Raw genomic sequence first — 14676 nt, 5'->3', positions numbered from 1 at the left:
GTGTTGTTGTCTGTGTCTGGAGGGGAGGGGACAAGAAGCAGCGAAATGATGGGAACTAAATGGGTTGTTATGCCCGTCGTGTCGGCAGCCCAAGCTTGCCATGACAGATAAATTGTGGCCAGCCATATTACATCTCCACCTCTTTCCGCACGGTCCATTGATTGGACTCCATAAGAACAATGCCTGTGATTAATCCTGCTTTCTCACCTCTCCCCCATTGTTAAAATCCCAAAAGTAGCTGTAACCGATTCCCTAAAATTGTTCTCCTTCAACCCCCCGATGGTTGTTTTACTTGTTGAAATGTTCCAAATGCGTAGGCTACATAAACCCCTTATTAACAGTGGTGAGGACACTCGTGGTTGATACAGCGAAATTAGCAAGCTTATATGAATAGTCTATATTTTATAAAGCATTTCTTAAAAAAATGTTCAAAAGGGGCTACAAAATACGATTCTATTAACATGTCTTAAACTACGATTTAAGACCACACCGGGATTAAATTTTGTTACTTTATGATGTTGCATAATGACAACCTAACCAGAATGACACGTTCTTTGTTTATTGCCGTTTTTAATATGGTAATTTTTCCGCTCATTAATCTCGCATGATGTAGACAAAACAATGTAATACTTCTACGTAGTTTTTAAAAAATCTGTTGTTATGGCTACGAACAGTCTGCAACATCTAAAATGTTAATTTTCCGACTGTGACACCAGGTGACATGGGTTGTTGTCTGTTTATGGTAATTACAACACGGCTGTAATATCGCCTCTATATTCGTTCTATATTAGGCTACTATGTTACATGGCTATTTCACTGACCTATTTCAATATTTTGCAACGGTGCACAATAGAAGTTCGGATATTAAAGGGTTATCGTATATATCTGGACAAACTTTGTAACTGACAGATAGGCTTTAACCGGTTATGTTGGAGATCTCGATTTCTCAATGCCACGTTGTGATGATAGAATTTTCCAAGATAACCAAATCTTTGTTGCTCTCAGAGTGAGGTATTAACATTCGGCATTCGCATATCTTAGCATAACTGCTATAATCGTCTAGGGTAGCATACAGAATTTATAGGACGTTTCGGCAAAACAGCTGGTTATTGTGCGACAAGGGATGACAAATGACTCCAGGCTCAATGTGTGCTCTTAAACTGACAGAAACGGCACAGATCACATATTTCAACTTCCACGTATTGTTTACGAGGTTGTTCATTTTGACTGCTCTGCAAGCAACTTCCAATGCAGTATCCCGTGGAAAGTTATAAATTAAATACACATTTTCAAAATTGTATCAAACCGCGTAAGCTCTTTTACACGTAACTGAAATGCTTTACGCAGATATCTGCAGAGAACCATGTACATATGTAAAATTATTCAGTCTATTAATGACTAAAAAGGATTTGTGTGAATCATGCCCTCTAGTGGTGAAGTTCTCTACAGCGCCGGGCAAGCGGCCAGTTAGGGATACAGTAGTGTGCTCTTTACGCAATTACGCAGAGGTAGTCCTGATGGAATACCGTACTTTGAATCGAATTCCATTGCGGGATTTCCGACCAACCAGTTTTTCCTCTTTTTTTTCTAGAAAATGACTGCGCTAAAACTCAAGAGGCGACTTGTATCTAAAATGTCCGATAGTTCGTGTCAAGGTCTACTAGACCGGGTGCTTGGATTCAGAATAGATTTTTTTCGAGTTGATAACATTAAACAAGTTATGGAATATACAATATGATGCTCTGCATTTCACTTTTGAATCCATGCACAAGAGACGTTTAAAATGTAATTATCAGTTTTGCTGTAGATTGATTCATTTGCTACATCAGATATACTGAAGATCAACGTCAGATTTTTTGAAAATTAGGAAATGGAAAGATAGCAGGAGTACTCGATCAGATTTTATTTTGACAAACAAGCGCACTGAACATAAATTGTAATTTCTCTCAGAAGGGTTCCACAAATGTCAGAACAGAAGGGTTTAAATTTTCCAAACTGATGCAAAACATCCACCTCCCAGATCGACTAGTAATGTTACAATGGGATGTTTCCCATGCACATGTCAGAGGATATTTATAAAAGAGCAGGTAATTCAGAGGCTCTTTGTCCAAGGCTTTTAAAACCATTTATATCACAAGAGGATGTTAGTGTTTTTAAAGAAAGTGAAATGAAAAGATGAAGCTATAAGAGTCTGGATACTAGAAGAAAGCAGGACAGTGTAACAAAAGGGGCAGGTTAAAGAAAAATGCATTTACATTAGAAAATATTTACAGGAGAATGGCTGGGTCCAAACCGACAGCAGCTTAAATTAGGTAGTGAGACAATTCGCCTCCAGAACAACCAAAGACCAAAGACAGGGGCATGTCCATCACCTCAGTGTCGTCCGTGCATTCTGTTAAAAATGGCACATGCCTTTCAGTTGTGCTGCTCCTTTTAGTGATCAACAGCACAGAAGCTAGGACAAAAAAATAAAACAATCACAGGAAGTCGCCCGTCGCAACTGCCATTTCCTCTGCCACACGGTGAAAAAGAAAAAAAAGGGTTAACTCCGAAAAGAGATCAAACAATTCAGAATCTCACAGATATACATGAGGAGTGTAACCTCCAGAAGCTAAACAGCAGGCTTTAGCCAATTAAAAGCTGCGCACTAATACCCTGGGATTGTATGCATAATACGTGCTAGCTGGAGTGTTCTATTTAAGTGCATCCCATAAATAATGCATGTGGAGCTGGTCAGGGGTTTAAAAGGGGAACGGTGACGAAGCCGCCAACCTTAAAATATGATTATGACAGCCCATGAAAATATGCCTCTGAATACAAGTGAAACAAAAGGAGTGCACAGATACCGAATAATCAATAATGCTAAATGTATATATGAAAGCCATGTAGATATTCCCTTTTGATATACAAAATCATAATAAAAACAAACAGGTGCTTGTACATAATAAAACTAATTCAAGCTGGTCATGGGTACCTTGAACAGTAAAGCATTTGAAAGAAACAAAAATATCCCTGCTTCCATAATAATAGTAATGTTAATAAAAACAGCGTAATTATCTTCTAGAGGAAAAGGACATAAGCTTGAGCTCTTAGTATGGGCTCGCAATCCTATTAAATGGCACTGAATATAAACCCAAATAACATACAAATATGTTTAAAGCTGCCATATCCATTTGCCCAATTCATGCAAAACAAACAAACAAACAAAAAAAAACTACAGAACCTCATAATCTCATCTGATTGCTCCTGTTCTCAACTCACTGCACTGTCACTGTACAATAAAATAAATACGTTTTCCTCTCCCAGAAACGTTGACTGAGCCACTAAACTCATCCTCATTGGACTTGTTCAGCTTTTTTGGCATTTTCATGTGTCCGTTGATTCTAAAGTTATGATGGAAAATTTCCTAAAATCTGGCTGTTGTAGTGTTGTAGTCTTGTCTTGTAAATAATTCTAGCACATGTATTCAGTTAACTGGTAAAACATGCAAGTCTAATCCTAGGAAGGACTTCAGAATGTTGAAATCGCATGTCATGTTTGGGGTCAATATCAGTGCTGAATAAATGGCCCGGGATACTTAAATATCAACTTACTATGAAGATGGTGTGAAGACAACTACTGTGTCAATCTTCAAACGCTTTATGCACCATTCAATCAAGGTTTTGCATTTAGTCCCGGTCTTTAAGAAAGCACGTTGCATTCTTAAAAACGTACCCGTTATAATATTCAACGGCTGGCATGTGGTTTCAATCAGTGAAACTAGGATATAAAGCCTCAGGAGTGACATTTGTTTGAATTTGGTTATGTTCTGGAGACGTATTCTTTCAGCTCATCACTTTTTGAAGAACTTTTTGTTGAGGAGGAAGATGAGCAGGTTGACGTTGACTTTGGCCTTGTCAAACATCTTCATCACAGCAACTCCTTCATACTGGAGCTGCAGCAGATCCTGCACACAAACACATACATGCATTACACATGCTGACCAAACTGAAGTTATATTTTACATTCTGTGATTGGCGTAATACTGAATTACAGAGGTGAGTACCCATGTAAATTAAGATAGACACCAAAAAAAGGAAAGAGCTGTTGTCAAGCATCCAGTCTCAAGACGAGGGTTCTTGAGGTAATTTCAAATGGCATTAAGACGAATACATCCCACTGGTTCGTTATTTATTTATATTTAGGCTAATCTAAGCTGCGATGTATCATTTTATTCTCTGACTCGATTGGTTAGCTCCACAGCCATGGCGCACCTGGTATTTGAGAGGGAACTTCTCCATGTCCACTCCCATGAAGCGAGCCTTCACCTGGAACGTGCCCCCCTCCTCACTGGGCACGATGTCAAAAATCACGTTCTTGAACCTGAGCAGAGGGGGATATGGTGGTTTGGTGTGCAAGTACAGGACATCACCAAGGATAAAAAACTGTATCAATGTCCAAGTCCTGGCAGTTCTCAAGCAAGATGACCTACAACACTGCATGTAAACGGAACTATTGTTATTAAGTGTACACAATCTTGAACTTCCTACTTCCTGTGTAGGCTGAATTCTTAGAAAGGCTCATCTTTTCTATTTGTGTTTATGCAGATAGCTCATCTGTACCCGTGTGCGTGTGTGTGTATGTATGCATACACAAGCGTATGTGTGCGTGTGAGAGACGTGTGTGATGTGCGGGTGTATGTGTGCGCGTGTGTGTACTAACTGGGTCACAGGCAGGTCCTCGATCTCCAGCAGCACCCCCTTCTCGTGCAGCCGGGCGGCGGTGTACGTCAGGGCCGGCTGCTTGCACTTCTTCCCCTTGCTTTCCGCCGCCTTCCTCCCGTTCCCCTTACTGAGAGAGAGGGGGAGAGAGTGTGAGCGAGGGAGGGTGACACAGAGAGTGTGACTGAGAGAAGAGGAGCATGAGAGCGAGAGCATCTGCTGTGTGCTAGGGTATGGCACGACTGCTGGAGGCTGAGAATGCTTCGGAGCAGCAGTGCTTTTTAAAGAGCCGTCCGAGCCCCTCTGCGGCTCCCCGCAGCCTCCGCACAATGGAGGCGTCTCCGAGCAGCCGTCCGTACCTGCTGCTGGCGGTCAGGTTCTCCAGGCAGGTGGTGATGTACTGGCTGTAGTAGTCCACCTGCTCGCTGTGGAAGGAGCTCTTGCAGTGCAGGCTGTGCGCTGTCTGCCTCAGCTTCACCAGCTCCGCCTGCCGCCGCTGGCGGTACAGCCGCTGGTGACGGATGTCCTACAGGTGGGGGCGGGGCAGGGCAGGGCGGGAGGAAGGGTCACAACCCAAAAGGATCCAGTGTGTGTTTGTGAGACCGAGTTCAAACATGTCGGCCTGCTACACAATTCAACGTTAATAAGAGAAATAAAAGTTTGAAATGTTCTCATGCCGGGGGACCTTGGTCTTTAGCTTAACCAGGTAATCATATCTCATGTGGAGCGGCCGGTGGGGAGGCGTGGCTTAAACCCGCAGCAGTCCTTGCTCCTGTTACCTTGGCGATGAGCTGCAGGATCTGGGCCTCGGTGTCTGGGGGGGTCAGCACCCCCAGGGCCTCCAGCCTCCTCAGGCTCCTCTGAATCTTCCTCTTCTTCTCTTCCAGGGACAGGTTGCCGTCGGCGACGAGCGACTGGTTCCTCTTCATCTTCTCCGGGGTGCGGGCGTCGCGCTGAGCTCGCCGCTGCATCATCCAGCAGTGCTGCGCTTCCTGGCGGGAGACGGGGAGGAAGAGGAGGAATTCTTAAAAACGCAGGAGGCAGGAAGACGGAGCGAGAGAGCGGGGGACGCTGCAGAAGAGCCGACTGAGCCAGTGTTGCCACGGCGAGGCGCTCACCTGGTCACGGGAGATGGAGGACCTCAGAACTTCACCCAGCGTTTCCCCGGGCTGCGTCCGGATCACATCGATGATCAGCTGCTTGGTACTGGATCAGAACACAGAGCAGTCACTCAGATCCATAACCCTAACCCTAACCCGGGCTATGTGTCCGGATCACACCGATGATCAGCTGCTTGGTACTGGATCAGAACACAGACCAGTCACTCAGATCCATAACCACTGGTTGGGCATCCAGGGCACTGGAAAGCCCATCCTGTCTGCTGCGCCTGCCTTCCTTCTTCCATCAAAGCATTTCCAAGTGAACAATCTGAACAAGCTATTTAGGTAGTGATCTACCCTTCAAAAACACGCTGCCACTGGTACACAGTGTTGAAGAGGTAAGAGTGCACAGTATTAAAGGATGCAATTTTCATAATCTACTTTGCTGGTTCATTTGGAAAGGTTGCCATATTGAGTAAAATTTTAAGGACCAACATTGACTAACAAGTGGGATCACACTAGAGCACAAAATGATAAGACAGTAGAGTGCACCTTGTTAAAGATATCCATTACTGTTCAGCAACAAAGTAAAAATAATTGAACCAAAGAAATTCAGATGAAATTAGTAAGGAAATGTAAAAAAATTAACAGAAATCGTGAATTCTCTTGTATGTGACATTTTAATTGACTAAGAAATTAAAAATTAGGATGCTGCATAGCAGTTTGCACCCATTGATACCTGCAATTCTGAAGCACTGCAATAACCATGAATCCACCAACTGATATTCCTTTCAGCTTCATTCTAAAGAACTACAGCAACCAGCATCCTCTGGGCTCACCTGAGCAGGATCCCTCTGGCATCAGGCCGGTCATCGGAGCTTCGGAAGATGTCAAACTTGCTGGTCAGGGTCAGAGACACCTCGAGCTTGCTGTACTGTGTCAGGATCTGTTCTGCGTTGGGGTCCCCAGAGGTCACTACTCCCTCCCCTATCCCACCACACACAAAGCAAAAATTATTTTTTTTAAATTCTTTAATAAAAGTTAAGAACGTTCCTAGTGGAATAACTACATTTGTCTTTAATCTACATTTTTATTGCTTGTAGAAATCAGAGATCTAAAACTAAATGGGCTAATCCTTATTCAGAAAGACACCGGTATTCTGTTTGGGGATCTAAACCCATGCTGCTGTAATTCAGTTGTCAGAATTACTCCTACATTGAAAAGCACTTTGCTGAAGAGTAAATAATTCATTGTGGAAAGCTGGTGAGACTTTGGGCTTGTGGTAGGACACGACAGTGCTGGATTTACCAACGAGAGCCTGGATAGACGGCACCTTCCCAAGATCCCTCAGCAGCTCCCGTAGGGGGTCAGAGGGGTCCGGGCTCAGGCAGTCCTGATGCTCCAGCAGCAGCTACGTTAAGAGAGCACACACATGAACGCATGACACACGCATGAAGACACGTGAACACACACGTACGCGCACGCATGAGCATGAACACACACATACACACACACAGGGTACTAAAATAATAAAACTATCCAAATGTAGCCTGCCTAATACAGATCTACGGATTTGTATTCCTCTCTTCATATAGCTGAAGAGACAAATGTTGGAAATCCAGAATAAAAACGAATCCTCACAGATCTCTCCTGACATGTACGGGTGTGATTTATGAAGGGGTCAGTGGAGCCGCAGACCTTGTGGGTGTTGATGAGCTCGCTGATGGAGATGTAGATGACGGGTTTGTTTAGGACGACCATCTCCGAGTACTCATCGATGCTGAAGCGCTCCTCCGGCTCCGGGACGTCACAAGCGGCCTGCAGGAACTTGCTGTGAGGAGCGGGGGATTTTGTAAGTCACATGATTTTCAGTACCACAGAAGCAGCTTGGGGTTTAGGCGGCTGTGCGTTGGGAAATGAGATGAAAGCTAAAAGAGGCAGTTGAACTGGAAGGCAGTTAAACTGTGGTTTCCCTGCTCTGAAACAGGTGTGGAGAAGCCCCGCCCAGTCACGCCACCCTAAACTCGCGCGCGTCTGCCTGCCGCTCGGCTCGTCCGGCCCACCTGAACTTGGCGTGCGTGAGCGTGATGTAGTCGTTGAGGGCGCGCAGGTGCGCGCTGTCGCCCTGGAAGTGCTTGTGGGCGGCGGCGTGCTGCAGGACGCGGGCGATGGAGCCCAGGGTGCGCCGCTGGTCCGGCAGCAGCGCCGAGCCCGCCGAGAACTCCACCACGTCGAAGCCGTCCGGCGCCACCACCGCCGGGTTCATGTAGCGGTAATACAGCAGGTTCCCCACGATCTGCGGCACAACAGCAGAGTAAGGACAGCGTCTGAAATGTGTGCAGATGACCTAATGCTCATTAATCTCTAGTATGGAGTGGCTGAGCTGTGAAGCAGCGTTCAGTTGGAGACAAGAGGGTCCAGGGTAATGATGGGAAAGTGAGGCTGTCAGCGATTCACTGATTTCAACCAATCATAGTGTCAGACAGCACATGGTAGCTGCACCCATTACACAGTTCTTGTAATATGCCATCAGTGGGCCTGCTATCCAGTGTGTATTTAAAGTATGCAATACAGTAGGGCCTGGCACCTTGTAGAGCTCGTCCTGGCTGGCCTGGGGGAACTTCTCCTGCAGTGCCTCTCTCAGGACCTTGGCCGTGTACCGCATCCCGTATCTGACCGCAACAGAGGCCAGAGAAACCTCAGCTCACTGTTCAGACAGGTTTGCTGTGCCTACACGGCATCAAACTAAATACATTTAATCTCAATCTGAAATCACAGAGAACAGAGAAGCCTGACAGAACCACAGGTTTGAGTATAGGGCCCATTATAAAGCATGAACCCCATCTCTCTGTTAAACAAGCGAACAGGCAATGTGACATTTTAAATGGTTTTACAGTTATTGCATTTAAAACCATATTCTGCTAAGAAAATATATTGACAAAAGCTAAGGATAAGGACGCATTACAGTTGGACACTGAGAATGAGGGTCTGGGAGCAGCGCAGACAGACGGACAGACAGACAGACAGGCGGCACTCACGGCAGCTTGTGCACGTTGGTGGTGATGGCGTTGAGCACGCGGTCGGTCATGGTCTTCAGGTTGCTGATGGCCACGCCCAGGCGGCGCTGGACCTCGGGGTGGCCGAGGGCCTGCTCGGCGCTCACCTCGTACGGCAGAGAGCTGCGCGGGAACAGGGCCAAACGCGTGCACACACACACACACACACACACACACACACACACACACACACACACACACACCCACGACGCGCGATTACTCACAGCACAGACAGCACGCCCAGCTCAGCAGGAAACAAGCGCGCACACACACTCCGCTCTGATTAAAGTACGGGCTAGAGTCAGGCAGGCACAGCCTGCAGGGCCTACAGCACAGAGCCATATGAAATAATCATTTCATCAGAAATGGAGCATCACACGCAAAAAATGATACACTTAGAAATCCATATTGTGATCTTTGCTATTTAATATTGCAACATTTGAATGGTGCAGAAAGAAAATTAGACGCTGGTATTAAAAATAATAAATAAATAAATAAAACAAATCAAGAATCCCTCATTTTTGTGCAGTTATTCACAGAACACATCCCTACGTGTGGTCCGTTAGGTACAGGCTGGGAAATTCCAACTGGGAAAGCCTGTTTATTTACATCACATTTTATACCTATACAATATTTTTACTCAAACCAGTATTCCAAGACTAATATTAACCACGTAATCAGCATTAATCAATTATATATGTATTCTGACATTATATTTTAAAGAGGGATGGGTCTAGGTGGCTCTGGCTGCAGTGACGGTCACAGTGCCCTTTAGAAAAAGCCACAGCACGAGAGTGAGCACAAAGCACTCACATCGATACCCTGCCATCTAATTAATTATTATCCATCAATAACAGCGGTTACGGCTTAATGCCTCTTTTTGTCAGTCCAGACGCTTTCCCCTCGTCTTGAGCGCCTCCTTGAGGCCAATCTGCCTCACAACATGCCAGCAGTCCAGTACACCGTGTCCCTTTTACCTCTGTTGTCCGCTTCGTGTCTGCTTTATCAGCCTCTCCCCCCTGGTCTCAGATCAGCAATGGCTGAATGAAACCAGGAGAATACGCGGCTAGGCTTGCTTGCTGATGACTGACCTCAGGCTATGGGAGATTTGTGACTGAATGAGTGACAGGACGTGCGGTTTGGGACAGAGCACCGTAGCATTTCACTAGCGTCAGCTTAGGAAACACATCTGTGTGCCTACCCCATCCTTGCCTCGTTCACTTGGGCGTTTCTGGAATTCTTTCAGCTTTGAGTTCAAACGGAATTATCGCTGAATTGTAACAAACCAAAAACGATGCCCTGTTTTAAGATGAAGCATTTTAACTGAACTGTAATGACTAGTTAAAATGATTGTGAATTGCTCTGGGTAAGAGCCTCCGCTCAATGAATGTAATGTAATGACTTCTTGTATGCAGCCGTCCGCACCATTGACAGTACATATAAATGGACGACGGGACGCCGCTGTTTTCAATGGGCGAGAAGTGAGGCCAATTGCATCCCTTCCTGATCGGCCTCTCATGCAGTGAATATTGGGAAGACGCAAGATTGCGCAGGCGCCAAGTCTCTGATTTATAATACAAAAAAGATGTACTCCTTGTGGTAGCTGCGCTCTAGAATTAGCTGGATTACAGCATCAGGGATAAAACACAAAATCATCACGATTCACGAATCGTCCTATACATTTTGATATTAAATGATTCCTCATATTCTCAAAATAACTCGCAATATGTACTGCGAATGATAGTTGCCCACTTTCCATACGGCAAACCTATCGCAGTTTCAGGATTTTTAGGTTCTTCAAACAATACAGTGCAGTCCTTTAATGTTGCAGATTTATGACGTCATTATTTGTGCTGAGAAGCCCAAAAACCGGTACTTCCGCTGACATGCGCTAGGAGAGAAATCCTGGCGCCCTGGTCTGCACACGTGCTCTTTACTGACCTCTTGTGGCCCGTCTGGGACTCGGCTTGGTTGATCCAGCTCTTGTAGATCTCCACGGGGTCCGTGCGGATGCTGAGGGCCCGCTCCTGCAGCACCTCCCGGATGGCGGGCCCCAGGACATCCCTGAGGGCGTTCTGGCCCCGGGCGTGCCGGTAGAAGCTCACCAGCATCTTGATGACGGTCGGGTTCCCCTTCACCAGCTCCTGGGGCGCGTCCACCTTCAGTCTGGAAGGAAAGGGGGGGGAGTTCAGTGGGACTGTCCTGTGAGACCAGGCAGAGGTGCTGGCAGAGTGGTTAAAGTTTTAAAGCCTGAATTTTAAAGCACACACTGCAGTCCTTTAGTCAGCTCCAGTGATAAACTTCACTGCAGGGATGCACAGCTCCAGGTTTGGAGGGTTGCAGAGTCGGCAGATCTTTGCCATTTCCTTTCAGTCAGCAGGAAAAGTGGGCCTTAGAACAAGGGGTGCAGACTCTTCGCCAGTCAATGACTTCATTAGGCACTTAAAGGGGCAGTTCACCCAAAAATTGAGTTAAGGTGTGTTTCCACTTACCTGGAGTAGTATCTGTCCATCCAGATAGCGTTGCTGAAATGTGATGAGTTTTTCTGATATTTGCTGCAGCTCATCCTGATAAAATGGAACTCATGGGTCTATCTTTGTGTGGCCTCAAAGCACCAAAATTTAACGATCAAAAAAATTCAACAGCAAGGTCTCTTTCCAAATACAAATACCAAAAAAAAGTTGCCGTTTGGATTTTTTTGGACAGTGCCCACTGTACAAGCCTCTGGAGGCAGTGTTATGATCTGGGGTTGCTTCAATTGGTCAGGTCTAGGGTCAGCAACGTTAGCCTAAGTCAACTGAGTACCTGAATGTACTGAATGACCAGGTTATCCCATCAATGAATTTTTTCTTCCCTGACGGCACAGGCACATTCCAGGACGACAATGCCAAGATTCATCAGGCTCAAATTGTGAGAGCGGTTCTGGGAGCATGAGGAATCATTGTCACACATGAATTAGCCACCACAGAGTCCTGACCTTAACCCCATTGAAAGTCTTTGGGATGTGCTGGAGAAGACTTTATGGAGTGGTTCGACTCTCCCGTCGTCAATACAAGATAATGCAATTCTGGATGGAAATAAATGTTGTGACTGTTGCATAAGGTTGTCGAAACAATGCCACGAGGAATGCGCGCCGTAATAAAAGCTAAAGGCGGTCCAACGAAATATTAGAGTGTACAACTTTTTTTTTTTGGCCAGGCAGTGTATAACTGTGGCTACTCACAAACATCCAAAGCTTAATTTCTGCACGGTTTCATCCATCTACTTCTACCAAAGTACACCAACTATGTAGCCTATACCCACGCAAAGTCTCAAGCAGGTGGACTAGTGTGAAGCTGGGGTGGTATGATATGACCCTTTGTAGTTTCAATATAGCAACTTCTTAGCAACCTAGTTTATTGAACCACATAACAGCTTTGAAATTCATGGTTGACATATTAATGAGTGTAACTTCTATGACAAATCACACCCAGTAATATCTCAAACATGAATTTCAAAGTGGTTATGTGCTGTAATAAAGTAAGTCACTAACAAGGAGCTACATTGAAACTACATCCAACGGTCACATTCAATCACATCACATCACCACCACCCAAGTTTCATACCTGCCCACCTGCAAGAGACTTTGCTCAGATATAGTGGACACCGTTGCCGTACTTTGATAAAAGTAGCGATTCGATAAATCCATGCAGAAATGACGCTCTGTGGGTGTAACCGTGGAATTATATTTGAAAAGAGATGTTACTGTTGAATTTTTATAATGTAAATGTTTGCCACTTTGAAGCCACAAGAAGATATATATCAACTTGCGGGTCTCAGGTTGAGCTGCAGTGAATACCTAGAGAACTAATCACATTTCAGCAAAACTATCTAGATGGACAGATACTACCAAAAATGAAATTCAGTGGAAACATTTCATTTTTGGGTGAACTGCCCCGTTAAGCACTGAAAAGCACAGAAAACCAGCATACACCCCGACTCTCCAGGGAGTAGAGAACTACATTTTGGAAGCATTTTGTTAGTAAAAACTAAATAAAAATATTCTCCCACGTTTAACAATTAAGGGCTTTCGATATGAAGGTGAGCACAGTGTACATGTCCCAGCCCATAACGGTCAGTGCGTAAATGAGCCTGTCAGTACGAGGCGGCGGGTTCACGCACTTGATCTCGTGACGCAAGGCTGTGGTGAAGAGCTGGAGCAGCAGGTAGGCCTCCCTGCAGTCGGAGCCGTAGTTGAAGAGGGTGAAGATCACAGTCTCCATGAAGCGCGTGCTCTTGTTCTGGGGCATGAGGAAGATGAGCTGGGCCAGGTACAGGGGCTGGGTCTGTGCAGGGAGGGGCAGAGACAGACGTTAGCTGTGCACAAAAAGTGACCGGGACCGTGAAAAACCAGTCCGATGGAGCCAAACAAATCATAACAAGACACAATGACACGAACAGGCCATTCAGCCCAACAATGCTCGCCATTTTCCTGACTAAATTGTACCTAGTGCTCTGATTACCTACAGACTAGATAGCGTCTAACGCTGTATCAGACTGGTTCACAATCAGGATGGTATTGCCCCGATGCAGTACCAAACCAACACATCATAGGCACAGACAACCCAGAGACAGCCAAACCCAAATCTGTGCAGTACTGAGCAATGTATCAAACAAAAATATCATTTTAATACAGACCTCCTCAGTGTAACACAGACTTACACATTTCTGTACAAATTTCAACAGCCAAAAGATGACCAATCCCAATGCAGCTTAGCCTCTGGGAGTCCAGCTGATTGGCGGATACACAGCGCTCACCTGCAGCAGGTAGAAGAGGTGCTGATAGGCCTCCAGCTTCTCCCTCTTGTCTTTGCTCAGGGACTTGAGCCCCTTGTGTTTGTCCAGAGCCATCATGTCTGACAGCTGCTCCTTGTTCTTCTTGGTCAGTTTCTTGCAGTGGGACACCACCTCCTACACTCCAGGAGAGACAGAGTAAGCAAGCTATCAGCCTGTCTGCTCATCAGTAATGAAGTATACAGGCTGTGCAAGAGAAATCTGGAAATTATATATATATAAAACATATACAATACTATACTTCAAAGATGCTTACATTTAAGGGTAGAGAAACTGCCTTTCCGCCTCCTAGAAAGGCAGTCTCTCCCACTAGAATAGTTATACTTTCCTTTTAGAATAACTGTTCTAGTGGCAATCTGCACAATAATGCACTTTTCTGCTTCAGAATGCAATTTGTGTGGCCATGTAAGGTTCTTTGGACAAAACAGTTTGCCTCATGAATACATGCACGTGTACAGTACTGATACACATGCACGTGTACAGTATTGATACACATGCTGATGCACAGTACTGATACACATGCTATGTGTACAGTACTGATACACATGCACGTGTACAGTACTGATACACATGCACGTGTACAGTATTGATACACATGCTGATGCACAGTACTGATACACATGCTGTGTGTACAGTACTAATACACATGCACATGTACAGTACTGATACACATGCACGTGTACAGTATTGATACACATGCTGATGCACAGTACTGATACACATGCTATGTGTACAGTACTGATACACATGCACATGTACAGTACTGATACACATGCACGTGTACAGTACTGATACACATGCTCATGTACAGTACTGATACACATACACGTGTACAGTACTGATACACATGCACATGTACAGTACTGATACACATGCTGATGCACAGTACTGACACACATGCTACGTGTACAGTACTGATACACATGCTATGTGTACAGTACTGATACACATGCACGTGTACAGTACTGATACACATGCACTTGTACA

General features: G+C 45.2%; 1 protein-coding gene across 1 annotated transcript in view; it reads right to left on the bottom strand.

The window, feature by feature from the left end:
• Positions 1 to 1888: 1888 nt before the first annotated feature.
• The window catches only part of iqgap3 (IQ motif containing GTPase activating protein 3), a 24556-nt gene continuing 11768 nt past the window's right edge, over positions 1889 to 14676 (bottom strand). The window contains 15 exon segments of the mRNA XM_064352559.1: positions 1889 to 3946; positions 4254 to 4362; positions 4702 to 4830; positions 5060 to 5226; positions 5480 to 5692; positions 5819 to 5906; positions 6640 to 6787; positions 7109 to 7211; positions 7499 to 7631; positions 7864 to 8096; positions 8388 to 8472; positions 8839 to 8979; positions 10798 to 11022; positions 13018 to 13181; positions 13654 to 13940. Of these exon segments, the coding sequence (XP_064208629.1) occupies positions 3833 to 3946; positions 4254 to 4362; positions 4702 to 4830; positions 5060 to 5226; positions 5480 to 5692; positions 5819 to 5906; positions 6640 to 6787; positions 7109 to 7211; positions 7499 to 7631; positions 7864 to 8096; positions 8388 to 8472; positions 8839 to 8979; positions 10798 to 11022; positions 13018 to 13181; positions 13654 to 13940 (2339 nt within the window). The 3' untranslated portion in view covers positions 1889 to 3832.

The sequence above is a fragment of the Anguilla rostrata genome, chromosome 1 (assembly GCF_018555375.3).
Source record: "Anguilla rostrata isolate EN2019 chromosome 1, ASM1855537v3, whole genome shotgun sequence".
NCBI lineage: Eukaryota > Metazoa > Chordata > Actinopteri > Anguilliformes > Anguillidae > Anguilla > Anguilla rostrata.
This window is presented reverse-complemented; position numbering and strand designations above follow the sequence as displayed.